Source organism: Lagopus leucura, unplaced genomic scaffold (assembly GCF_019238085.1).
Source record: "Lagopus leucura isolate 7727_CA_CO unplaced genomic scaffold, USGS_WTPT01 Super-Scaffold_774, whole genome shotgun sequence".
NCBI lineage: Eukaryota > Metazoa > Chordata > Aves > Galliformes > Phasianidae > Lagopus > Lagopus leucura.
In genome coordinates, this window is record NW_024962258.1 from 4,835,121 (window position 1) to 4,862,156 (window position 27,036).

The following is a 27,036-nucleotide window of genomic DNA, read 5'->3' on the forward strand; positions in this document are numbered from 1 at the left end:
CTTTTTCTTTTTTTTTTTTTTTGCCTTTAAAATGTATAAAATTGATTATAGTTCTGGTAGTAATTAGCTATACTTACTAGAAAAGTAAGTTTCATTGAGATCAAGCTGCTTTTAAGTGGTAGATCAAAAAGTTTTGAGCGTTTATGTTTATACCGTGTCATTGTGGCAATGAGAAATGAGTAGGCATAGTGACCTGCGTGCTTCATGAAAGCTGCATAGAAATTGAATTGTCCTGTTATTCCTCTTGTTCCAGTTAAGAAGTCATTGTAGTTCTCCACTTTGCTGGTATCATCTTAAAAAAATGATAGTTGAAAAAAAATGGCAAGAAAAGCCTAACTTTGCAAACTTTTCTAATGATGAATTATTCTTCATGGTCTTCTCTTACTTAAAAATTTGATTGCACCTAGTAGCATCCTCTGTTACAAGAAAAACATGCCTAGGACACAGTAATAATATGGTCAGTTCTTGGCTTTTGTTCTATAATTCATCTGAACAAATATGTTTGGTTACTATTTGATGAAAAGATCAAAGATTTCTTCATAGATCAAAAATTTCTTCATATGTAAGTTGGTATGTGAGCAAGTCTTAGAGGATGGTTCTTGGTATTTGTAGTTCACATAATTCCACATAAATACAGGTAGGTCATGGATTTGATTTGATTGATTGATGTTAAATTTACTGCCTGCAGAAATCTTTTAATGAGACATGATTTTTTACTATTGGCTACATACCACCTACACATGCACATACATGTCTTGGGTCACTAGAATTATGGGAATGTCATTTCTTCCAGGATCCAGTGTGTATTTGAGTAGGAGAGAGAAAGTCAGAGCACCAATTCTTAGGCTTCATGATTGGAAATTTAACAGATTTTTTGTACTATACCAACTTTGATGAGCATTAGTACTTCTCTAAAACTTTGGTTCAGGAAATTTAAATCTTGTTTTGGATGTTAATTCTAAGATTCAGTAACCTTTCAACAATGCGTATTAGATTTTTTTTTCTTTTTCATGGAGCTAAGATTATATTTGCCTTTATACAGTCAGAGTTTGGGGCAAGATACTATTCATCAGCTGTTACAGTTTACTAAATTACAATTTAGATCTGTTACAAAGCTGAGCAAGCTTTGTGCACAGCTAAGCAAGAGCAAGGAGACTGTGCTTGGTTTACTAACTTGTAGTACGTATGCTGCCTGGTTGTGATGCTCTGATTTATGGAGTGGGAAGCAGGATCTTTTGGAAGCCAGTGCCTCTCACAGCTGCTGCAGTTCAAGTCTTTCAGGGTGTTTCTCTAATCTGTTTTGCATTGTTTTTTGATCCCAGTGACAAAGTTGCTGATTCTTTACATGAGCCACAGAGAACATAAGTGTTAGAAAATGTAGGACCCTCCTGAGATTTTATGGTTTGAGTGATGTGAGTTCAGATAAACGTGTATATTTCTAGCTAGTCTTGATAAATACTTCAGTTTCTTAACATGAGTCATAACTCATTTCTTCAAAACAAAATTTATGTATAAATGTAGATTTTCGTTCTGTTTCAGATGTAACCTCTATCTCTTTAAAATAGGAAACTTATTTTAACTCCCTTTGAAGTCATTGAGCATTTTTATTTATTGCTAGTGGCAACAATTTTTACTCAGTGATGACTACTGTCTGTCAACTATAATAGCTGTTAAAAAAACATTTTTATTCACGTAAAGAATACTTAAATTACAATAGACACCTTTGGAGAAATACCTGATTTAAAAAAGAAATAATGTAAGGTTTTTTTTTTCTATTTGTATTTCAATTCTGCAGTGAAGACTGGCAAATGTCAGGGTCAGGGTCAGTGTCAGGAACTGGTTCTGATTCTGAATCGGAGGAAGATGGGGATAAAAGCAGCTGTGAAGAAAGTGAATCTGACTATGAGCCAAAAAACAAAGTCAAAAGCCGTAAACCTCCAAGCAGGTAAGATATACCTTGTGTTTCAATACTCTGGTACTATTTCTAAAAAGCAGTTTAGTATTGTACTGCTACTATATAGGCAAAATGAAAAAGGCAAATGAAAATATAAATATAGGCAAATGAAAAGATAAATATTAATTTTAAAATTAAGTAATTTTTTGAAGCTACGAGAGATAGTAATGATACTACTACTTTGTACTGAATGCCTCTTTTTCTTTGCTGTAATTGAAAGTAACTGGGCAATCGAGCTACATGTGTTTAGAAAACAACGTGTAAGAGTTGTGTTGTCCATCTTTATATGTCATGGTTGTACGCATCTTCTTGTCTTCAAGAATTAAGCCAAAAAGTGGGAAAAAGAGCACAGGACAGAAGAAGAGGCAACTTGATTCATCAGAGGAGGAGGAGGATGATGATGAAGATTATGATAAGAGAGGATCTCGTCGCCAGGCAACAGTGAATGTTAGTTACAAAGAAGCTGAAGAAACCAAGACAGATTCTGATGATTTGCTGGAAGTTTGTGGAGAAGATGTCCCACAGACTGAGGAAGATGAATTTGAAACTATAGAGAAGTTTATGGACAGTCGAATTGGCCGAAAAGGAGGTAATGTTTAACAATGTTCCTAAGATAAAGGAACACGTGAAAGTACAACTTCAGCCTTCCTAGTTGTAGATCTGTAGTGTCTGTAAACAGTAATAATTCTAAAATGTCAGAATTGTTTTGTTCACATATTTATAAGGATGTTCCTTTCTAGGTCCCTTTCTAAGCGTTTCAGAGTAAAATATAGGAGAATTTGTATATCTACATAGAAAGCAAAAAAATAGTGGTTCATATTGCTTAAATGCATATACCATATTATTAAATAACTATTTATACAGTTCAGCCGTACTTCATTGGTATAAATTGTATGCAGTGAAGAACAGAAAACAGTGCAGATAGATTTAACCGCTGACCAGTAACCTGAGCTCTGAAAGATTGTGCTGATAATGCTGAACTACTGAGACTGTGATTTCAGTTATTGCTATAGAAATTATCTCAATATATGCAATGTGTGGCATGGCAACAAAATGCATATAAAATATCAGTGATTCTCTATTGTGTGAATTACTGGAAGTATCATTTTGAAGGGTGGTAGACCTTCATTCATATTTCCAGCAGTGCTACGATGCATTGTCCAGCAGTTCTGCTTAGTAAGTTTGAGTCTGCAAATTATGAGTTCTAACTCATGCAAGTGTATGTATATACACATATATATAAATATTGTGTAAATGTGTACACAGTCTATCTCCAAGCTTGCATTCTTTCCTTTCAGCTTTTTTTTCAGATGCTGTCCTAAATTCTGTCATGTCTTGCCCCCGTGCAGGAGTGCATAATGTCCCTGCTGTGCTCAAAGTCTTCCGGACTAAGCTTCTTATAGTCTGCCCAGATGCTGTTGCTGCTTGTGCTTTATTTTGCTGTTGGCACTCTCCTTTGTTTCATCTGGCCACTGCAGCTCACTGGGCTCATGTCCTTACTTGACTGTCCTCACAGAAATGAGCCTGCTCCCTACTGCTAGGATGCTTTAGCTGTGTAATATTTTTCCCAGGTAAAATTCTAAAACCAGAAAATGTAGTGGAGCGTGTTGAGAAAGAAATAGATTTATAGCAGCCCTAAGTTATTTATGTTTCAAACATAATACCAAATGTCTTTTATGTGTTCAGAGATAAGAATAATGCGACAGAGAAGACATCAAGCAGTGTTAGTAGTGCGTTCCTTTTCAATCAGAAGCAGGAATTCAAAGAAAATTCTCTTGAGAAAATATTAGATATTACAGGTTGGATACAGAAGTTTTAATTTCTTTATTGATCCGCTTTTGACTACTTTGAATGGGTTAACACACCTATTGTAATTGTTCAAATGTAACATGAGAGCTGTGTATATTCATGATTTTTTGTGCTCATATAAAGATACCACTTGATGCTGTCTGCAGGTTATTTCTTACTGGTTAATTTATAGTAGTACCCACTTAATAGTTACGTTACGGTTTCTTCCTCAGCCACTGGTGCCTCAACCACCATCTATGCCGTTGAGGCAGATGGTGACCCAAATGCTGGGTTTGAAAAGTCGAAGGAGCCAGGAGACATACAGTATCTTATTAAATGGAAAGGCTGGTCACACATCCATAACACTTGGGAAACTGAAGAAACACTGAAGCAACAAAACGTTAAAGGAATGAAGAAACTGGACAACTACAAGAAAAAGGATCAGGAGACAAAGCGATGGTGAATATTTCTAGGAGAACTTTTTCACTTGTTTTGTAACAGTGTTGATATTTCATAACAATTGTTTTGTAACAAATTTGTTTCTGAGACCTGTTAATCTCTTTGTGAGTATGAGGCTTCAGTTGTTTGTACAACAGGAAGACTAGAACTTTGAAAGCTGAAGCCTCCTTAATGTGAGCTAATCTGAACCTGATTTTAGCATTTGTTATAAATAAATAAAATCAGAGTTCTGTAGTAATTTTGTTAGAGAGACTAATGTTTTATTGATGCCTTAGCCTTTTATTATTGTATTTATATGAATTTAGTTCTATTATTTATTATTTTATTATTATTTATTGACTTGAGAAACTAGAACTGAAATGTAGTCTTCCTGGTCTTTGGTTTTATTAGTATGTTTGATATATTAGTGAATGCTGGTGACATTTTCAGCATTTTTGAGTGAGATGAATTCTTATGAAATAGGCCACTTTCCATAATGTTCCATGAAAATACCCTATAAAGTATGCTACTTACTATCTTCATTATTAACACTAGATGTATCTGATAGTAATTCTGTATTTTTATCATAATTTTTAGTCTCTAATAATGACACAGCAAGCCCAGATGCAATGTTTTTGGAGTAGGAATGTCAGAATTGTATCTCTTTTAAAATAAGCTTTCTAAGTAGTGTTTCTGTGATGCTTCCACTCAGAGTTGCTTGATTTTCCTAGTTTTAAAACTACTCATTGTAGTAAATGTTGTAAATAAATTCCCATTTCAGGCTGAAAAATGCTTCTCCAGAAGATGTGGAATATTATAACTGCCAGCAGGAGCTTACGGATGATCTGCATAAACAATATCAAATAGTGGAAAGAATAATTGGTATGTTATAAATCTAAAGCAGTGTTGAGAATATTGTTAGCGCATTGCTTATATTTGCAGTTAAAAATTTAGAATATTACCAACTTCTTTTCTAATCTAAAACAAAATTTCAACAAAAGAGAAGTTGTCATACTCCGTTACATGGTGCTTATATATGCTGTCTTATCATCCAAATTCAATGTTGTCTTAAAATACAGAAGTAAATATTCACTTAATATTTCTAATGCTTTTCTGCAGCTCATTCAAATCAAAAGTCAGCAGCTGGCTATCCAGACTACTATTGCAAATGGCAGGGTTTACCTTATTCAGAATGCAGCTGGGAAGATGGTGCTCTCATTGCCAAAAAGTTTCAGGCACGCATTGATGAGTATTTTAGCAGAAATCAATCCAAGACTACTCCCTTTAAAGACTGCAAGGTGAGTATATAATTGCAGTACTGTCTCTGCCTGGGTTGTATTGTTAGACTAGAATAGAAGAAAATAGAAGAGAATGGAAGAGAGTAGCTCAGTCAGATGAGACCTTCAGAAGTCACGTAGTCCAACTGCCTGACTTCTCCAAGTTAACCAAAAGTTAAAGTGTATTATTAAGAGCATTATCCAAATGTCACTGACATGCAGGGGGCATCAGCCACCCTTCTAGGAAGTCTGTTGCTTTGTTTGACCATCCTCATGGTAAAGAAGTTTTTTTCTAATGTTGAAAAGAGGCAAATGTTTTGGCTGCTGCTGAACAGTGTTCTCATGGTTTCAGAGCATTCTCTGTTTCTCACTGTGCTCACTTCTCCCTTCCTTCTCCCTGAAGCAGGCTACAGGTAGACAACAGTTTGAAAGAGAACATGGTGAGGATGAATCAGTTCTCAAACTGACAAAGCTCAAAGAGATTCTCCATGCCTTGTAATACCATGCTCAGCATTAAATCTGAGGGAAAAAAATTAGGGGGTTACACTGTGGCCACTGTTGGGAGACTTACAGATCTGCTGATTAGAGGCTGTCTGTGATTGCTTTCTGTCAAATGATTCTTTTTTAGTTCTTATTGTTTTATATTTTCTTTCTTCTTTCCCTCACCATAGTAAAGTATATCTATCTTCATCTGCAGGTTTGGCTCACCTGTGATGCTTCAGTTTTCTCTGCTATATTGGTAGAGTGGCTTGCAAACAGCTGGATGGCAGTTTAGCTGCCAGACACACTCAAGCTGAACCACCACATTAGCTGTGAAAGTAAAAAAAATGTGAAAGTCTCATGCATTGAGAAATATGTATTATAAAACAGTTTTGAAGCTCGTTCAGAATTGTAATAGTTGTAGCTGTATAGTGATATATAGGCTAGGTATCACTGTTCAGGGTAGCTTTTTGAGATACTAGCCCCCTACTTTTTTACTGGCATTCAGTTACAGTATACTTTCTTAGTATTTTGGTTTGTCTGAAAAGAATGTGAACTTTGTGAGTGAGTTAATGTCATTCCAATGTGAAATCTAAATCAGCAATCAGTCTAATTTAAACTTGCAAATTGATCATTGTTTTTACATGGCATAGTTTTCAGTAACGGATTCATACCAGATGTGGTGATCCAAGAGATGCCTTCTGCTACATTTTCTGCAGGAACCCTTTTTGGTAACTTCAATCAATGTTAAAACTGATGCTCAGTTTGCTTTGTCAGGTTCTAAAACAGAGACCAAGATTTGTTGCACTGAAGAAGCAACCATCTTACATTGGAGGACATGAAAGTTTGGAGTTAAGAGATTATCAGTTAAATGGATTGAATTGGCTCGCTCATTCATGGTGCAAGTAAGTATAGTCTGTTGGTAAATTTTAATCATTTGTAAAAGTTTAAAATTGTTTTTTCTACATCTTCTTCATCTCCCTGCAGCTGAAAGTAGAACCTGAGATGACTGTTTTTGCTTTAAGTAAGTCTAAAGCTTGTATTACATGCTATGTCAAAGAACAGTTAAGCTCTGTTGCTGCTTTGCTTGTACTTTCCGTGTGGGAGTTGTTTGTATTTCTAAAAAGCAATCAAGCGAAATTACCTAAAGCTACAAAGGCAAAAAAAAAAACTAAACGAGATCTTCAGAAATAACGACGTTACCTCTTAGAGTACTTGGAAGCTTTTTGTTAACATTGGTAACTTGGTTTGAGGAAACAGTATATAAATAAACTTCAGGATGTAGAATTGTGAAATCTTTTTTGAGAAATAGTGCTCAAAAGATAGTAATTTATTTCTTTGTGTTCATTCCTCTCTCTCCATTCCTCTTCACCTCCCTCCCTGTTTTTTTTTCTTGTTGTTTGTTTTTCAGAGGGAATAGTTGTATTCTTGCAGATGAAATGGGTCTGGGTAAAACAATACAAACAATTTCTTTTCTGAACTACCTGTTTCATGAACATCAACTGTATGGGCCTTTTCTACTGGTAGTGCCACTTTCTACCTTGACATCTTGGCAAAGAGAGATTCAAACTTGGGCTCCTCAGATGAATGCTGTAGTTTACTTAGGAGATATAACTAGTAGAAATATGGTGAGTATCCCCCCTTCATCATTAGAAAGTCTAACTGGCAAATCTGATTCATTTTATATTCCTATCCTCTGCTAATTTGCAGTATTTTATTTAAGAGTGGGCAAATGCTTTCTAAAACAATGGGTTTAAGGTGCACATTTCAAGCTCAAATTATATACAATACATCCATGCGTTGTAAATTCACATGAAAGATTTCCTACATGATTACTAATAAAATATTAAAAATACAGTCTTATATTTGAAAACAGTATTTATGCAGGCCAGCCATAATCATAATACATTTTCTCAGGGTTCTTGGTTTGTTTTCATAATTTGTCTTCTGAATATTGATAATCTTATTTATTAAAGTAAAAAACGTTTTGTAGGAATTTGTTTCTATTTATTCAAGAGACTATACTCAGCAATTATTTTGAAGGGCTTAGCCTGGAAGTTCAGTCTTATGTATGTTTTGTGTTATTCTTCTATTTTTTGATGAAATTGTATGCATTTCTATTGCTGTAGTGCTAAAATTTATTTCAATCAACCAAACCTTTTTCCTCTAGCTTACTGTTCATTTTGTTCTTGTAGATAAGGACTCATGAATGGATGCATCCACAGACTAAACGTTTAAAGTTTAACATACTTCTGACGACATATGAAATTTTACTGAAGGATAAGGTAATCACATGTACTTCTTTAGGGAGATGGAATCGTTTGTCTGGTGTATAACTTCTGCTAGACTTGCATACATTTTGGTTCTTAGTCATTAAATGTGAGTCAGGCATGATGGATTTTGCATTTTTGACATGTAACAGTGCACCTGTTTTAAGCACTTAGGGTGTTTCTGTAAGTGTGGTGAGGTTTTCTGCCTTCTTCCATTTCATCACGTGCATACCAGTTCCAGTTTGCTTGAACTTCTCTTTACTATAATGATCTCCTTCCATCTTGAAGAGCTCTACTTTCCTTGCATCTTCAAAGAACTGAAAAAGAATCATGCTCCTAGGCCCTAACATCTGCAATACAGTACTCTGAAATCCTGTGTGATTTTACTTCATTCATGTGCGCTGTCTCCATGATGGTAGTACACAGTTATCAGTAGTCTTTCTAAAAGTATATGGAAATTTTTGGAAATGGTCAATGTAAAGAGCATTTTGGCTTCATTTGTTTGTATGTGTTGGGAAGTACAGGTCAATGGAGACTTTTTTGTTCCTGTCATGAAAATTAATGTGGATCAAACTTCATTTTTTTTCCTTTCTCCTCCCTTTAAACTTATTTTCTACTTCCTTGGGATGTTAGTACAGCCTTTCTGAGAGTCTGGTAAATATAGTAATGTGCATAAATATTACTAAAAGCATATAGCTGTATTTATTTTATTAATATATGGAAAAAAGTTGTGGTATTTTTATCTTGGTTATGAAATGTAAGAAATTATATAATATGCCTAGCCATATAAGTGTTAATTCCCCACTTCCATTTCTTTCAGTCATTCCTTGGTGGTCTCAATTGGGCATTCATAGGAGTTGATGAAGCTCATCGTTTAAAAAATGACGACTCTCTTCTGTACAAGACTTTGATAGACTTTAAGTCCAACCATCGACTTCTTATTACTGGAACCCCTCTGCAAAACTCCCTCAAAGAGCTGTGGTCTTTGTTGCATTTCATCATGCCAGAAAAGTAAGGAAGATTTCTGTATGATTCACATGTATTCTCTCTTTTGTGAAGTTTTGTGTTGTACAGTAGTGTTGTGATTTGAGAATCAGTAGAGATAAACATACTGTTGGAGAGTTTAACTATTCACTGTAAAGTAGATGCATTTATTTTTCATGGTCCGCTTGCTAGCTGTCTCCTGATATCATTGTTTCTTTTTGCCCTTATAGCGATTTATAAGAATGACAGATTAATGTATATTGGTCAGAACCCAGAGAATGCCTTACTATTAAAACTTGTGCAGCTTTCCAGTGGGGAAATAGAACAAGATTGAGGTTATCTTATTTTCCTTGATAATACTACCGATAATAGCAAGTTTATGCCAAGATGCCTGATATCCTCTGTTTGGGTCAGGTTTTTGCTTTAAATACAGTGGGTTTACTGTATTAACCTTATTCTTTATTGGTCTCTGTTTGTACATAGGATAAATGAGAGCTCATGTTAGAGCTCACATTCCTACAGACAGCTTGAAAATACCAAGCAAATTTCATTTTCTTTGACTTACGGAGTGCACTGACTACTTCAAAGTCTTAGTGATCTAGTACTCATTCTTCATCAGTCTGAAGTTAGTTATCCTAGTTTGTTAAGCACAGGATAATTATGCTTCGCTTGTCTGTTCAAGGTGATAAAAAAAACCATGAAGTTGTGTCTTATTGTCTGGCACACAGCTATATTTTCATGCTCTTCTTGATATATGTAGTAATGGAATCTCTGCAGCTACCCAACTGGGGCAATTGTAAGTCAGCAATTCAATCTTTAATTTCATTTCACATAAATGTGTTTGGAACATTCCATTCTTCTATTACGTACAAATTATTTGGAATTTCCTATGAGCTCAAAATTCAGATTTTTTAAAAAATTATTATCTTTAAATTAAAAAGAGAGGTGAGGAAGAAATCCCGTGCGCTTTTGGTATATTTTTATTTTTCATGTTAATTTTAGAGTTCACGGTATGTCACTGTGTTACACTTATTTTCTTTTACATTTTAAGATTTTCCTCCTGGGAAGATTTTGAAGAGGAGCATGGCAAAGGAAGAGAGTATGGTTATGCAAGTCTTCACAAAGAGCTTGAACCGTTTTTACTGAGAAGAGTTAAAAAAGATGTAGAAAAGTCTTTACCTGCTAAGGTTGAGCAAATTCTGAGAATGGAAATGAGTGCATTGCAGAAGCAATATTACAAGTAACACCACTTTTTAAATTTTTTCTGTTTTAGTGAGATGAATATATGCAGATTACTGAACACTAATAATTTTCATAAAACAGTTTGAGTTAGGGGCAAAAAAAATAAAAAGCACCTTTTTAGGATTTCAGAACTGTGGAATTCTGTGAAGCAAACTCTTTTGAGATTTATGTTGGTGTAATCTCTGTCCATTTAGCTTCTATTTTTTGGCATATTTGTTCATCTTATTCGGGGCTTTTTAAAATTTATTTGTTTATATCTTGCCCTCATGATTCCACATGTAGTTACTCACACTGTATATCTTAAATCATAGGTGGATTTTAACACGGAATTATAAAGCCCTCAGTAAAGGTTCAAAAGGCAGTACCTCAGGCTTTCTGAACATTATGATGGAACTTAAGAAGTGTTGCAACCATTGCTACCTCATTAAACCACCAGATGATAATGAATTCTATAATAAACAGGAGGCCTTGCAGGTAACATTACATTCTTTTATGTGAAAAATATTTTAGATCTGTAATAGCACACAGTAATTTTACAGCCTATTTGGCAATTTATTACTTTTATTAAAGTACATTAGGAACAAACAAGATCTCTAAAATGTGCATCCTGGATTTTTTTTTACAATATGAAATATTGTAAATACGAATGGAAACGCATGTAACTGGCATTGGTACACCTGCAACCTGTGTCATAACATAGAGTTATCAGCAGAATGTTTTAAGCTTATTTGTAATCTGATATTGTTTTTCATATGCTCGCAAATGAGTAAAATGAGAAGAAACAAAAGTAAGGAATATCAAAATATGTCTGTTTGGTTTTTTTTTGTTGTTGTTGTTGTTGTTGTCACAGATGAACATTAACACTACCAAAATTAACACTACCAAAGATGGATTGTGACTTTTTAAGTAAAAATTGACTAGAACTTGTGTCAAAACTGTTGGAAAGTACACAGCAGTAGATATAAGGATTGTTGTCAACAATGTAATTTATATCAATTTTTTTTTCTAAATATCTTTTTATTCCTGTAATCTTTGAAATTTGTAATTTAAATAGATTTTCCCAAAAATACTAGTTTATACAGTGACAACTTGTGATAACAAGCTCTTTTGTATTATGAAGTATTTCTTAAAGGCAGAAGCTGTTTTGATTTCAAGTTGGCACACTCTACTGCCAGCTGATCATAATACCTTTTAGAACTGCTTGGATATTATTTCTATTAATTGCAGACTTTAGTCACTTCTTTGCTCCACCTTATTAAATTTTGTCAGCTCTTACTTATAAAGGACATATCCTTCTCTTTTCTAAGCTAAGTAACAAAAGCATCTCACCCTGAATTTTGCCTTCTCCAGAGTTATGTCTGAACTTAAAAAAGGCATTAAATTAAAAGCATCAAAATCCATATTTGCTTTCTGTTCCCAGTATTCCTAAAGGAATTGAGAAAGCTCAATGGTGTAACCCACATAAAGTCGGTTAAGCTCCACAAACATCAGTCCTCTCACTGTCTTGCCTGAGAAACTTGATTGACAGGCTTAAAGATACTTAAGAGGTTTAAGCAGCAGCGCTCATTTCTTTTTAAAAGATGGGAAGAAAAGAAGTTAGACTTCAGTATGGTTTTTCTTAATTTGGTTGTTATTTTTGTTATCAAATGTTAGTTTTCAATTTGCAGAAAAGAACTTGTGGCTACACACTAGCTGCTCAAGTTTTGAGGCCAGGTTATTTCTTTAATATTTTGACAAAACGTTAAGATGCCACTTAATGAGCAGAAGCTGAGAAGCATGTTCCTCTTTATTTTATTTTTTTGTCTTCTTTTTAGTGAGGTAGTATTCGTTTGCAGTTAGAGTCAACTAAACTGAAATGAGAGAAAATTTAATGTTCAGTTAATAATGCATAACAGTAAATCTAGCTGTGTACTGTTATTACTACCTGAAGTTGTTTTTTAGTTCTAGGACACTGTACGTTGTATAACTGTGTTATGTGTTATAATGAATGTCAGGATGACTCTTTTTTTTTTTTTCCCTCCCACATCAGTACACAGGAAAACAAGTCAGTAACTAAACACCTGCAATGCTAGCGTTGAGATAAATTGATTTTATAATCCATATTTCTTTAATAGCATTTGATACGTAGCAGTGGGAAACTAATCCTTCTTGACAAACTACTGATTCGGCTGCGAGAACGTGGCAACAGAGTTTTGATTTTCTCTCAGATGGTGAGGATGCTGGACATCCTGGCAGAATATCTAAAGTACCGCCAGTTTCCCTTTCAGGTAATGATCTCAAGTAACCAAGAGGTGTTCATCCCAAACTTACGAAAAATCATGTTTTTACTCCGAGGGGGGCAGAGTAATGGAATACGTAGTTCAGATGTTACGAAATCTCCATTCTCTGTGATACTTAAAAGCCAAGTGGACATGGTCCTGGGCAGCCTTCTGTAGCAGACCTTGCTTGAGCACAGACAAGATGACTTCTAAAGGTCCTTGCCAGTGTTTCAGCCGTCCGTGACTATTGGTTCTTTACCATTTTGCTTAAGAAAAGAAAGCAACTTTGAATTTAAAAGATTTTGTGAAGGAGTATGTTAACGTTCCTTCTTTTTGTTCCTTCACATTACTGTTTTATCAGTTGAAAAGTCAGGTTACTGTGATGGGAATATGGCTAAAGAATTACTTTTAGACTGTAGTTTTCAATCTCTTCAGAGACTTGATGGATCAATAAAAGGGGAATTGAGGAAGCAAGCACTGGATCATTTCAATGCAGAAGGATCAGAGGTATGGTAATTATTTTTTCCTAATTTGTTTTTTTTTTCCCAAGAAGCACTGTATAAAAAGGAAGTTGATGACATTGAATTTTATGTATCAGTAAGGTTGAAATTATGTTATTCTTGCCTAGATTGTAAGGTTTACATTATGAATTTTTATAACATTAAGTAGAAAATGCATAGTTTATGAAACTAGTATTTAATGAATTGTGTAGTTGTAATATTTTTATATTGTTTCAATGCACTTTGTCAAAGTAGTTTTAATTAGTACTGCACTATAAAAATAATTCAACTCTTTTGCACAGTAAGACATGTCATTTACAAAAGTGGTGAACTTAAGCCTTTAGCACAGAAAGCATACTTAAGCAAGTGACTAAAGTGAGTTTTGTATTATGTACAATCATCTTTAATTGCTTTGAATACGGCTTCTGTTATCTTTGTTTTTATGCCACCTACTTAACGTGCCCTGGAGGGAAAAAATGATTTCTGATTTCTAACTGTTCCTTGTATATTACCTGTGAATTTACAGTCACCTCTGTTATAACTTTTATTCATTTATTTATTTTAAATGCACTGGAGGATTTCTAGCTCGTTTAACACTCCTAATATGTGGGCCATCAATTTGATCAGGTGTTGTCTTTTTTTTTGGTGATGGAGAATGCTGTTTTTTTCTTGGTAATAGGATTACATTTCTCAGTTGCTGATGAGTTTCTGTTTTGAGGAGGAAAGACTTTGTGTTGTAAACTTCAGATACCTCTAAATCCAAGTTTACTTTTATCTGTTTAAAATTTTTAAACTTTTAGCACAGACATTGCCACTGTCTGAAATCTGCACAGTTATACTGTGCAGTTTTTGAGGTGAAGAAGAACCTAAATGTCACACAGTTTCCAGGAAAGGAGGTGAATTCCACATTTAGACAGCAGCAGAATTATGTTTTCTGTTCTATTCTCAATTTCTTTACTGAAAAAAATTATAAAACTCCATATATTTTTGGCCATTAATGAGCAGTGGTCTTCATGGAAATGTGTAGCATAATTTCCAGGACTCGTTTCTAGTCATGGCTTTTGCTGTTTGTTATGTTAGTTAAACTGAGATTTTTTTCCCCTATTTTACCTTCTCTTGAATTTCATATCCTATTTTATTGCACATCTTAAGTTCCTTCTGTAGTCCTTCGTAGCTGTCTCCAAATAATTCTGTGTCATCTACAAGCTTTATCATCTCATTACTCATCCTATTTTCATGCTGCTTATAAATATGTCGAACAGCAGTGACCCAGGAAGAACAGTTCTACTTCATGTCTCTTGACTTAACCAATTTGCATCAGCTATGATATATAAAACTATTTCTTGTTTTGTGATTGCAGGATTTCTGTTTTTTACTATCTACCAGAGCTGGAGGATTAGGTATTAACTTGGCATCTGCTGACACTGTAGTTATATTTGATTCTGACTGGAATCCACAGAACGATCTGCAGGCACAGGCGAGAGCTCATAGAATTGGACAGAAGAAACAGGTACACATTCCGCTTGAAGCTTCAAACTTGAAGGATGATTCCATACAGTAGCTGTCAGCTGTCTGTGTGGGCCACTGCAGTATTTGTGTGTTTAGAAAGTAATTAATAATTGAATGGTTGTATTCAGAAATGTTCATAAATGCTCGATTTTTATTCGGTTTTTAAATTCCCTGAAATTGAGACAAAGTATGGCAGCAGTGATGTATGGATGGAGAGGGGAGAAAAGTTCTGGGTTCGCCTGTTTAACCTTCATTGGGATCATCAGGCACACTACCCTTAGTAAAGTATTTCATAGTTCTCTTTGAGTTTCTTCCGTTTCTTCTCTTGGAGAAGACATGCCGTAATAATCAGAAATACAACAATTTTGTGTATAGCAAAAATTGTGGCTAGTCCCTGAGCTTAAAAAGAGACAAGTCTTGAGTTTATTTCTCTATTTTTTAAACTGCTTATGTGAAGACATCAGTGAAAAAATATTCATGTGTGAAGCCAGTCAATAAAATTAAAAAGATAAGTAGATGAGATTCACACTTCTCTTCGTTGTTTCTTAATGTTTTGAAATGTACAGGTTAATATTTATCGGCTAGTAACAAAAGGATCAGTAGAAGAAGATATTCTTGAAAGAGCCAAGAAAAAGATGGTACTAGACCATTTAGTAATTCAGAGAATGGACACAACAGGAAAAACTGTTCTGCATACAGGTTCTACTCCATCAAGGTACATTTGTGTTATCTTATACATAAATTTATATTTAATTGTATTTGATAGATAAGTAAAAATGTCAGTAATTTCAATGATTAATAAAAGGCGAAACAAGGTTAAATAAAATAAAAGCTTCAAAGTGTGTTGTCTTTGTAGATTTTTGTTTCTGTACTAAGTTTTATTTAACAGTAAAAAGAGTGCTTAACTGGTTCATGATTAAAAAAATGTCTAAAATAAAATGGTTTTACTGAAACATTTTGTATTTCAGCTCTACACCTTTTAATAAAGAAGAGTTATCAGCAATTTTGAAGTTTGGTGCCGAGGAACTTTTTAAAGAACCTGAAGGAGAAGAACAGGAGCCCCAGGTAGGTAGATTTTATAGACAAAACAACCTAAAATATATATGAGTTATTTAGTTGTAAAGAAAATTTTCATCTTTTTCAGGAAATGGATATAGACGAAATCTTGAAGAGAGCTGAAACTCGGGAGAACGAGCCAGGTCCATTGACTGTAGGGGATGAGTTGCTTTCACAGTTCAAGGTAGAGCTCTGTCCTCTTCCTCCTGTCATAATTACTTTTCTTTATAAAAACTACATGATGTTCTGCATCTGTTAGTTCTGAATCTCTTTCTAGTAAAATGTCTTTTAATCTCTACTGTCTGTGCAAGTATTTAAAACTATGTAATGTGTTACTAAAATAAGAAATACTTATGAATGTGTTAATGACTACAGTTCTGGATTGTGGTTTCTTAATGCCTTTGATGTTAAGCAGCTGTGGTATTTTTAAACACAGTCTTAATTGATGACTTTTAGAAAGTGCTTTCAGCCCTGTAGTATACCTGAATGCCATATATTTCGTATTACTGGTTAATATTACAGTGTGGGAACAGTTTATAAATGCATAAAATATGGAACTTAGTTTCCCTAAAACATTAGCAGATAAGTCTTATTTAAATAAAGCTATGTATTTACTACATATGTTCTGATATATAAGGTGGCAAATTTTTCCAATATGGATGAAGATGATATTGAGTTGGAACCAGAAAGAAATTCAAGAAATTGGGAAGAAATCATCCCAGAATCCCAGCGGAGAAGAATAGAGGAGGAGGAAAGACAAAAAGAACTTGAAGAAATATACATGCTCCCAAGGATGAGAAACTGTGCGAAACAGGTACCTCTGTCTTGTGTTTTTACGTTGATGTTTTCTTTTGGGTTTTTGCCTTTTTTTTTCTCCCCTTCTCTGAATTCATGTTTTTGTCAGACTAGATAAGACTTAACTATGTGTAAGTTATGTAGCTTTGAATTCTTATTCTGAAATTCCAGATCAGCTTTAATGGAAGTGAAGGAAGACGTAGTAGGAGCAGGAGATATTCTGGATCTGACAGTGACTCCATCACAGAAAGAAAAAGGCCAAAAAAGCGTGGGAGACCTCGAACTATTCCTCGAGAAAATATTAAAGGATTCAGTGATGCAGAGATCAGGCGGTAAGATATGGGTGATGTGTATGTTTGTAAATGGATCAAACAGGTGTTTTTTAGTTAGTTTTGACTATTCTAGAGTTCAAAAATACAGAAAACAGCTGATCTGATTTCTCTCAAACTGATTAGAAAACTTCCTTCCTAGACTCTTTTGTACATTTCTACATTTTGTATCTTTTGTTCTCTGTGGTGCTGACAAAATGGATTATTATGTCAAAAATGAGCTCCATTTTGTGAGGAGAAAACTAGCTTGGAAGATGTCACCCAATTGTTTTACATTTGATTATCATAAGCTGCTCTTAATTCCTGCATCTTCTGACTGCAGCAACTTCAGAAAATTGTCCATCCAACAGGTCATCTTTTAACATGTGCAAAATAATGTACTTCCCATTGTTTTATTTGAAAGTTGTAGAAAGGTTATGTTTATCTTTGTGATGAGAAATGCAAAAGCTTGAGTGGGTTTTGTTTTCATACTTGTTCATACTGTAATTGAATTAATCTAATAAGCTGCATTTTTAAAACAAAAAATAGAAAGTCCTGTTGGAGAAATAAATATTATGCACCTCCTCCCATCAAAACAATGCTATAAGTTCTTTTGACAGGAGAAGGAATTTTTTTACTTTACCTTTATGGCTTTATGAAATGATTCAGAAATTTAGGTTGCTCGCATTTCTTTAAAATATTTTATATCTTTCAAAATCTTTCTCATTATAATAATAACCCTTAATAATCCTTTGGAAATCCTTGTTGCTCTTTTGTTTCAGTTAACAGCACAGCTAGTTGCTTATCATTTTGAAGCTATTCATGTGCTTGCACTTGCAATTTGCATTTTCATTTCATTCCCTTTTTATCCTGGTATTTACAGTTTCTTTCCATCACTTATTTTTTCCAACAGCAGTAATATTTTTTATCTTTTATGTTGTGTTTTCTTATTCTCTATTCACCAGAATTCTACATTTGTTTTTTATGGCTAAAGACATCTAGTTGCTGAATTGAGTCAAGTGAAAATATAGTAATAAACATTATTAGGGATAAGTAGTATAAATTGTACCTTCTGTTGCCTTATTCATATCAGTTCTTAAACCAAATACTGTACTGACTTTGTGTAGATAGTCTGGATATACTAAGCTGCCCTAGTCTCTCTGGTTTTGAGTTTTAGAAAAATCTTATCACAATTCTGCATGGTCAGTTCAAACAGTTTAAAACTAATGTGTTCAGTTAAGCATACATTGAAACTGCAAATTATTTTCTTTTACTAGGTTTATCAAGAGTTACAAGAAATTTGGTGGCCCTCTGGAAAGGTAAGCTTATTTAATTAAAATTGTATAGCAACTTGGAACCTCGTTTGCATAAAAACAAGAAACAATATACCAAGAAACCTTAGACTAGGGAGAAAATTATGTGCGTAGTCTTGTAACTTGACTATAGTACAATTTTGGCTTAATGTTGTCCCTTCTGTGATATGTGTTCAGATAGCTACGCTGGAAACCTTTCAGTTTTGCAGGACTGCTTGCTCTTTTTCTTTGTATTTTACCTATTCCTTTGTTTAAGCTTCTTTGGTTATAAGCGTTCAGCTGTCGTGTTTGCTAGCCTGTTGAAAACCTGCTGATTTATCTAGTGTGATTGCCAAAGTTACTTTTCCAACTTAGTTTTAATTTTTTTGCATTATTCCATTGTTTTGAGAAAAATCTGCCATCCTTATTGTCATGGTTTAACCCAACTGGCTTCTCAGCACCACACTCCTCTTCTTTTTTAATCTCTCATGCGGGAGGGATGAAAATAAATAAATAAATAAAAAGGGAAAAAAAAAAAGACCCACTCGTGGGATAAAATAAGTATTTAATAAGAGAAAAGAAAAAGAGTAATAGTTACGACTCTATATATGTTGTAATAAAATTAATAAATATTATAAAATGTTATTTATTTATTATTATAATAATTATTTATAATTATTATTTATATAATTATTAATTATGCTAATAAATATAATAAATGATGCACAAGCAGTTGCCTACCATTCCCCAACCAATTCCCAGCTGGCCCCTTCTGTGCAGCAGAAGAGAGCAAGTTAAACTCACAGCCCCTTCAGAGGTCCTTCCTCTTATTATCATACAGTGTGGAATATCCTTTTGGCCAATTGCAGCCAGCTGTCCTACTACTGTTCCTTCCTACCTCCTTCACTGCAGATTGCCTCAGCTCTGTACAACACTGCTTAGCGACAGGTATATAAACATAGGTCTGTTATCAACATTGATTTTCTTCTAAAACCAATATGTAGTGTTATATTAGACACTTTGAAGAAAGTAGTTCCATCCCAGCTGAAAATAAGATATTTCTTTTCCTTAAAAATCTTTGTAGTCTACATGAGGCTATTATTTGCAATCTTTTTTTTTTTCTTAATGTACAGTACTAGAGCTAAAAACTGTAGTCCTTTTTAGTTCTTGTTATCTGATACCTGTCCTCCAATACCTGAATCACTTGTATGTGTGATTGTTGTAATTCCTGTATTCTTTTCTTTAGCTTTTTTTTTAACTTCACAGATCATAATTGTACACAAGTTAGCAAGTACAGGTGACTGATAAATGATCATTTGTCTAGTGTCAAAAACTGAAGGAGTCATTCACAATTACTGAAGTGACAGAGCTATAATAGTGTTAATTTTTTTATTACAGGTTAGATGCTGTAGCTAGAGATGCTGAGCTAGTTGATAAATCTGAGACTGACCTTAGACGTTTGGGTGAGCTTGTACATAATGGATGCATTAAGGCTTTAAAGGACAATTCATCTGGACAAGAAAGAGCAGGTACAGTGTGTTTGGATGTGCATGTGATGCAAAATAAGAAGTGTCAAGAAGTCTAAATTATTTTTGCGCAGTGTAATCATGCCGATAAATAGTTGTGTTAGGGGAAAATACAAATATAAATGTTAGCATGGATGATTTTTAAAAATGGTATGGTGAGAAAATAATTTTTTCATTTCTGTGTGTGAAGTGTCATTGTGGTACACAGTATGTTTTTACAGTACTGTGAGATTTAGAATTAATTTCTTACTCTTTGATGGACTGAGCATCTGGAACTTAATTGGACCATTTAGTTAAGAAAAAATAATGTCTTACATCTATAGCAGCAATCTTGCTTGTTTTCTGTGTCTTTCCATAAAATGCATGTAACAGTTAACATATTAATACTCTTGTCATTTGTTTTTAGGAGGTAGACTGGGGAAGGTTAAAGGCCCAACATTTCGAATCTCAGGAGTGCAGGTGAATGCAAAACTCGTCATCTCTCACGAAGAAGAGCTGGCACCCCTGCACAAATCCATTCCTTCAGATCCAGAAGAAAGGAAAAGGTAATTTCTTTTTGTAAAGGAAGTTGTCATGTAAAAAATAATTGGACTTCATCTGCTTTATTCAGACAACTGTAACTCAGAGTGTGCTGCGATGGTTTTCTACCTCCATTCCCTATAGGGACTGGCTGCTGCAGCAACCTACTCCATATTTTTCTTTCTTTCTTCATTCACTTCACAAGTCAGCACCAGCTTTGGTTTGTGAACTGCATTCACTGAGGACTGTGTTTGGTTTTCATAGTAATCCAGACTAGAAGTCTTGCTTGCTGAGTAACTGTTGTGTCATCACTGCTTGAGGGAAAATGGTGTCTGTCAAACTGCAGCAGATGGTAACTGATGGTAGTTGTTATCACTCAGAACTGCTTTGGCTTTATGCATCGCTGTTCTTAGATTATCCATATATTTAGTCAGCAGTTACACTTGATGTTTTATGCTTTTCTTCACGGTTAGCTAACTGTGGTATAACCCAGAGCCACAAACTGATGTATTTGTTCTTCACACTGTAATCTTGATCAGCTTGAAAACGTATTTCAATGTTGATTTAAATAAATATTTTGTGAAAATATTAAAGAAATACGGTAGATACACAGATTGATTTCCTGAATGTAACAATATCTTAGTGGTGTGAGTAGGTTTATTTTTTCTGTTCTTAATGTGTTTCCCTCTCACTTCCTACATTCCAGTGGTAAAAATCCCTTATTTATCTAATTTATTTCTGCTAGATATGTCATCCCATGCCACACCAAGGCTGCTCACTTTGATATAGATTGGGGTAAAGAAGATGATTCCAATCTGTTAGTAGGCATCTATGAATATGGCTATGGCAGCTGGGAAATGATAAAAATGGATCCAGATCTCAGCTTAACACAGAAGGTATGTCATCTATGGCATTTCATCAAGGACTTCTTTTGTTTATGAATAACATTAATAACAACTACGAAAAGTGTTTATTTTTTGGCAACTGAAATTGCTAAGATTTTGCATGTCTGTAGTACTTCTACATTTCTGTATTTTGGTATGTTATTAGATTTTAAGACTTCAGTATTCAACTGAAGCATGCCTTCTTATGCTTCCTTATTTCTGTGTGTTTGGGCTTTTTTCATTTGAATTCTTTCTTTTCTGTCTTTTGCTATTTTAGATTTTTTTATTGTATTTGCCTTGTTCTTGAGCTTTTGGGGAGGGAGCTTGTGCTAGATAGATATTTTGGTTGGTTTCTTTGTCACTATTAATCCCAACATTCTTCAGTTGAAACTTTTCATCGTGGCATAAAAATAGCCATCATCAGACTGCAGTATTTGAGTTGTTGCTTGGCAGTAGTGCACAATAGATTTAGGAAAAAACTGGGCTGTTGCAAACAACCGGTAGCTTTGGAATTCAAGGAGCAAGGTTTGCATCTAAGTTTGTTTAATAATGATTTCTACTTCTGCCTTCCATTATTGTTTCTGTTTTATGAAACCACACATCTATGCTTTTTGTATCCTGTAATAATGAGTTTTGCATTTTGAAGGTGCATGAGGCAGAGACAAGAGTTCTGTGTGTGACTGGTAGAGAAGCACAGAATTGCTTAGGTAAATAATGAAAATGGAAACAGAAATCTGAGGGTAGTTTCAGTTTGTTCTGAACTCTGTGAGGAATTTCGAAGCCTTTGTATTGGCTGTGATTAGAGAGAAATGAAAACATTTAAGAAATTCTCCTATGGCTTTTAAGCATGCTGACATATTTGCTTGACATAGTTGAAGTGGTAGGATTCACCATCTTTTATGAAGATTTTTTTTGTTCTGAGTGCTCTAAGCTAGCATATCTGAAAATTTGATAATGCATATTCACAATTCATACTACCAATGTTCTCCTTAGATTTTACCTGATGATCCAGATAAGAAACCCCAGGCAAAGCAGCTACAGACACGTGCAGACTACCTCATTAAATTACTGAATAAAGACCTTGCAAGGAAGGAAGCACAAAGGCTTGCTGGTGCAGTAAGTAAAATTTGGCATTCATATGCAAGACAAAGTAATACACTTAGGGGGTTGTCAGTAGAACTTTCTTATTTTTTAGTTCTCATTTTTACTTTTTGTAGTGTTTGTAATCATACTACAAGAGATGAACATAGTAAATGAATTGCAACTATATCTTGTATGTTGTCTATCTTACTTGTTTGTATTCTCTGCTGTTGCTCTGTGCTTTGTCTACAGTACAGAGGAAAGTGATGATTGATAGTTGCAATAAATAAGATTAAAATTCTGTTTGATGTAATTCTGCAATTATGGTGAGAAGGTACTTGTCTGATGTAGTAAAAGTACTGATTTGCATTCAGGGCAATTCCAAGAGAAGGAAGACAAGAAGTAAGAAGAATAAGATAAAGGCTTCAAAAATAAAAGAAGAAATAAAAAGTGATTCTTCACCACAACCCTCAGAAAAAACTGATGAAGATGATGATGAGGAGGACAACAAGGTAAATATCTTTCATATTTTGAAAATGTTAGTAGCAGTTCATATTTTGTTTTCTGTTTGACCTAGTGAAAACAGAGTACCTGAATGGCCTCTTCTTCCTGTGGCTGCTGTTGTTAATCAGTACAATCACATGGAATTTAAGAATATACCAGTAGATAAAGAATTATGACAAGTTTTCCAAATTATATTATAAAATAATTTTTGTGGTCTTATGAAAAATAACATTGTTTAATTTCAATGTTATTTAAATACCTAGAGCATTGTATCTGCTAGAAGTGTAAATCTAATTAAAGTGCAAATATAAAACTGCAGTTTCTGGCTAGTGTGTTGTTACTACTAATACTGATTCTTCAGATATATGTTTTTGTTCAGGCACAGGGGAAAAAAAAATCAAATTCATTTAGAAGCAGCAGCATCAATAAATGATGTTTTGAAATGTGCATGTGTAAGTTCCAGGTTATGTCACGACTTTCATTATCTGAAAAGGCTACTTAATCTTGTGTTACTTCAGATGTATTTCATAAGGTTCTGCTTTGTTAGATCTTTTTAATATATTTATTACAAAGCCAAAACCACTGGAGAGAACAACATAGGTAACATTTAATATCATGTCACGCCTATGCTTATGATTATGAAATCAATTTAAGTAATTAAATGCAAATCATTAACTAAAATCCTTCCTACTTGGTTTAGATAACCTAAATGGAAGTGTCTTTCATAATCATTTTAAACTATGACGTACCTCTGTAATTATCAATTCTCTCTGCAAAGAATAAAATACTAATGCAAATATATATCACAGAAGGGTAGAGGTTGGAATGGACCACTGAAGATAATCTAGTTCAACCCCTCTGCTAAAGCTGGTTCCCTGCAGTAGGTGTGTACTTGAAATTGATTAGGCCAGAGAAGAATTATGATACAGTTTATGATACAGTTATGTAAAAAAAAAAAAAAAAAAAAAAAAGTCATTTTTAACTGAAGCCTTCCTGTATGTTATTTAGATTCTTTTATGAAGAATAGGTAAAGACAGTAACAAACTACCAACAAACAAGCCTTTCTATGTAGACTGGTTTGTTTTTATAGATACAATAACTTGAATAGTTTATTTAGAATGTAAGGCTTAGAACTGTGTGTGTTGTCACCACAAAGTAAAATTGATATTGGCAGCCGAATCATAAAACTATGTAAATTATAATTTAAAACTACTTGAAAGAATGAGTGTCAGACTTATTCTGTTATGAGAGTCCACTCTTAACAGAAGACATTGCTAGTCTGTTTGTTGACTTGTAGCAGTTTAGGAGAATAACTAAAATGTCTTCTCCTCTCTCATACATTTAACAATGATTATGCAACACTTGAATACTTCTGAGCACAGACAAATGGTAGTACTTCTGGAAAAAAAAAAAGGACTCAGGTACTCTTTAAACACCTAAACATTTGGCTCTAGCTAATAACTTCCATATTTTGTGAACATTTAAAGCTCAGTAGTCAAAAATTCTTTAAGCGTTCAGGAAACATTTGTAGTCATTGGATTCTTGCAAGAAAGTTTCCATGGTATCTAAGTACTGAAGTCCTGATTGGACTGCCTACTTGATGTCTAATCTAAATAACTTTTCGATTCATTTGTTAGGTGTCCTTGTATTTACTTTTCTGCAAAAAGTTTGGTATTTTCTTGCCCAATCTGTATTTCAGATCAGTTCAGAGATAATGATGATGATTCTTGCATCTGTACATACTACATTTATTACTTACTATTGTAGTATTCTTCCATGTCTGAAAAGACATGAGCATCCATCTCTGACTTCTTAAGTAAATGTTACACCAATGATAGGGCATTTATTTCATCATGAAGTAACTAATTAGGCCACATCAGACAATCTGTAAGTAAGACTTCGTATTTGAACTTTTAAAAAAAAACAACAGAACAGTTCAGGAAAAAAGAAGGAATTTGGGATTCTCTCTGTGAATGTTTAATGTGGAAGCAGTAAAAAGTTACTGGGACAATACTAACTAGAACTTCTAATATTCCTTAAATTGAGTGTCCTGAACAATCTGCTCAGATTTGCAAATCTGTTTCCCTACAGTTTTTAGCTTTGAGCTCAATTATCTTTTACAGGAGCAGAATTCTTTGGGCATACAAAAATTAAATGGAGGTAATTTCTCACCACTCATTACCATTGTCAAATCAGTACTTATTTTGTGTCACATCAAGGAAATGAAGAGTAGTCCTCATTTTTCTTTACAGCTGCATCCATTTCTACTTGATAGTTATTAAATCTATGTCAAAAAGGAAATGCACAGATAAAAAGTATGTTTTAATCTGATGATTATGAAACTTTTATAGGTAGGAACACAGTTTGATGTGACATATATGCTTGCATATTGCAGGATGAGATTGTTTCAGTGAAACATCTACATAAAAAAATAAAAACAGAAAAAGAAAATGAAGAAAAGCCTGAGCCAGATATTGGTATAAAGAAGGAAGCTGAAGAAAAAAGAGAGACAAAAGAGAAGGAAAATAAAAGGGATTTGAAAAGGGAGAAAAAAGAAAAAGAGGATAAGAAAGAATTAAAAGAAAAAGATAATAAAGAAAAGAGAGAAAACAAAGTAAAAGAATCCACACAGAAAGAAAAAGAAGTAAAGGAAGAGAAGGTAACTAGGTTTACTTATCTTATACAGCACTAGAAAAGGCAACTAGGTTTTTGTGAATTATTTTGAGTTGAAAAGATATTTTGGATCCAATCAGTTGTCCTTTCATTGAAATCTTTTACATTATTTGAAGTTTTGCTTTTACGACTTGCAGCTATGAGGACAGGCATATGAAATAGGAAATTCTTTAATTATACATGACTTGTATGGATTGAGAACACAAGTGGATGCAAGAGACTCTTATTCCTCTTCCATTCTGGTTTTCCATCCTACAGAGAAAGTTAAATGTGTCATCACTGAAAGTAAGCATAGTTTTATTGCCAGAGAGAATGCAGTAGTTGTCATCGTTTTCATACACTACAGGATAATTTCACACCCTAAGTACACTTAAACATTTTCATATTTTGCTCTTAGGTAAATGAGATCAAATCTGAAAATAAAGAAAAATGTAAAAAAATTCCATTACTGGATACTCCAGTTCATATTACTGCAACCAGCGAACCAGTTCCTATCTCGGAAGAATCTGAAGAACTGGATCAGAAGACATTTAGTGTGGTAAGTCCCTTTTTAATGATACCTTTGTGCTTTTCTAGATATTCTAAATTGACACAGTTCTGATATTATTGTAATGTAATATACAGCATTATTAATCACAGTAGCAGAGAGATCTCTTGCTACTAAACTGTTAGGCCAGTGAATGTCACTGACATTATACTGAAGTTTCTTCTGTATTCAGGTCAGCAGTTTTATACTATTGCTTTTTGCATTTAGGCATTACAGTTTTCTCATCTTTCTTATCTAGTGGTCAGTATGCTGAAGAAATCTATCCTCAGTAAAAACTTAGATATTCTACTTGTTCAAGAGCAGAAGTTAATAAACAGGCTTTGGAAGGGTACTTTGAGCAATCATGAACTCTTCTGCTGTAGATGTTTTATCGTACAGATGTCAACAGTTTTCTGTTTCTGCCAGACAGGTTTATTTGATCTATGGTAGTGTTAGACTGCAGCATGCAAATTAGATTCTCATCAGTCTGCCTGTCAGAGGTCTATATAAGTTTTTTAATTAAATACTGCAATTTACTCATTTATGATTCCCAGGATGCATCTCCAGTGATTCAGGTGGATTGGGGTGTGTGACTGAAAACCACTTGATTTCTGTGTACGGTTTATATTTTTTTTTATCACTTCTGCACTTCAGCAGTGAACTCTGTAAGCTGTTTGGTAAAAACTAGTTCAAGCTGTGGCTAGGTCAATGTGTTGTACAGCTGCTTAATTATTTAGTGACACGAACTAGCAGTGAAACTCTCCTTCTTGAACTCTTCCAGGGGTGGGGCTCCACGACTTCTCTTTTCTCAAGATTTTGACAAAGTGATGGTGGTATTCTTCAATGCCCTCTCCTCCCTTTTATTTTTAAATAAAGTCTGGTTCTGCAGTTGTAACATTTGTCCTTGCAGAGAACAATTCTGGTGTTTGTGCATGGAATAATATTTTTTGGCCAGGCTCTTATTTCTGAACTGCATTTTTTTTCTTATGCCACGGTCAGATACCAACTAGCTAGCATGTTTAACTACGTTTTCAAATATCAATTGCTGCTGCAGGTTGTTGAGGCTTAGTTGATTTGACTTACAGGGCAAACAGAATATGCATTTCATCTTTTTACAATGCCATTGTTATTATATGGAATTTCTGAGCAAGTATCATTTAAATCACACTGGCT

General features: G+C 34.1%; 1 protein-coding gene across 4 annotated transcripts in view; it reads left to right on the forward strand.

Annotated features, from left to right (window-relative positions):
• CHD1 (chromodomain helicase DNA binding protein 1) overlaps positions 1–27,036 on the forward strand; it is a 48,153-nt gene that overhangs the window by 15,322 nt on the left and 5,795 nt on the right. For 2 of the 4 annotated variants that reach the window (XM_042864890.1, XM_042864891.1), the window contains exons 6-32: positions 1,796–1,945; positions 2,275–2,543; positions 3,976–4,201; positions 4,962–5,062; positions 5,300–5,478; positions 6,715–6,842; positions 7,349–7,565; positions 8,133–8,222; positions 9,028–9,218; positions 10,243–10,431; positions 10,745–10,907; positions 12,548–12,700; positions 13,127–13,198; positions 14,552–14,701; positions 15,267–15,415; positions 15,669–15,765; positions 15,845–15,940; positions 16,394–16,570; positions 16,723–16,883; positions 18,137–18,178; positions 19,550–19,680; positions 20,084–20,222; positions 20,942–21,092; positions 22,074–22,196; positions 22,535–22,672; positions 25,060–25,323; positions 25,735–25,875. In XM_042864890.1, the coding sequence (XP_042720824.1) occupies positions 1,796–1,945; positions 2,275–2,543; positions 3,976–4,201; positions 4,962–5,062; positions 5,300–5,478; positions 6,715–6,842; positions 7,349–7,565; positions 8,133–8,222; positions 9,028–9,218; positions 10,243–10,431; positions 10,745–10,907; positions 12,548–12,700; positions 13,127–13,198; positions 14,552–14,701; positions 15,267–15,415; positions 15,669–15,765; positions 15,845–15,940; positions 16,394–16,570; positions 16,723–16,883; positions 18,137–18,178; positions 19,550–19,680; positions 20,084–20,222; positions 20,942–21,092; positions 22,074–22,196; positions 22,535–22,672; positions 25,060–25,323; positions 25,735–25,875 (4,087 nt within the window). The remainder of the gene's footprint in view (positions 1–1,795; positions 1,946–2,274; positions 2,544–3,975; positions 4,202–4,961; positions 5,063–5,299; positions 5,479–6,714; positions 6,843–7,348; positions 7,566–8,132; positions 8,223–9,027; positions 9,219–10,242; positions 10,432–10,744; positions 10,908–12,547; positions 12,701–13,126; positions 13,199–14,551; positions 14,702–15,266; positions 15,416–15,668; positions 15,766–15,844; positions 15,941–16,393; positions 16,571–16,722; positions 16,884–18,136; positions 18,179–19,549; positions 19,681–20,083; positions 20,223–20,941; positions 21,093–22,073; positions 22,197–22,534; positions 22,673–25,059; positions 25,324–25,734; positions 25,876–27,036) is intronic. The other 2 variants (XM_042864892.1, XM_042864893.1) reach the window with 1 other exon arrangement.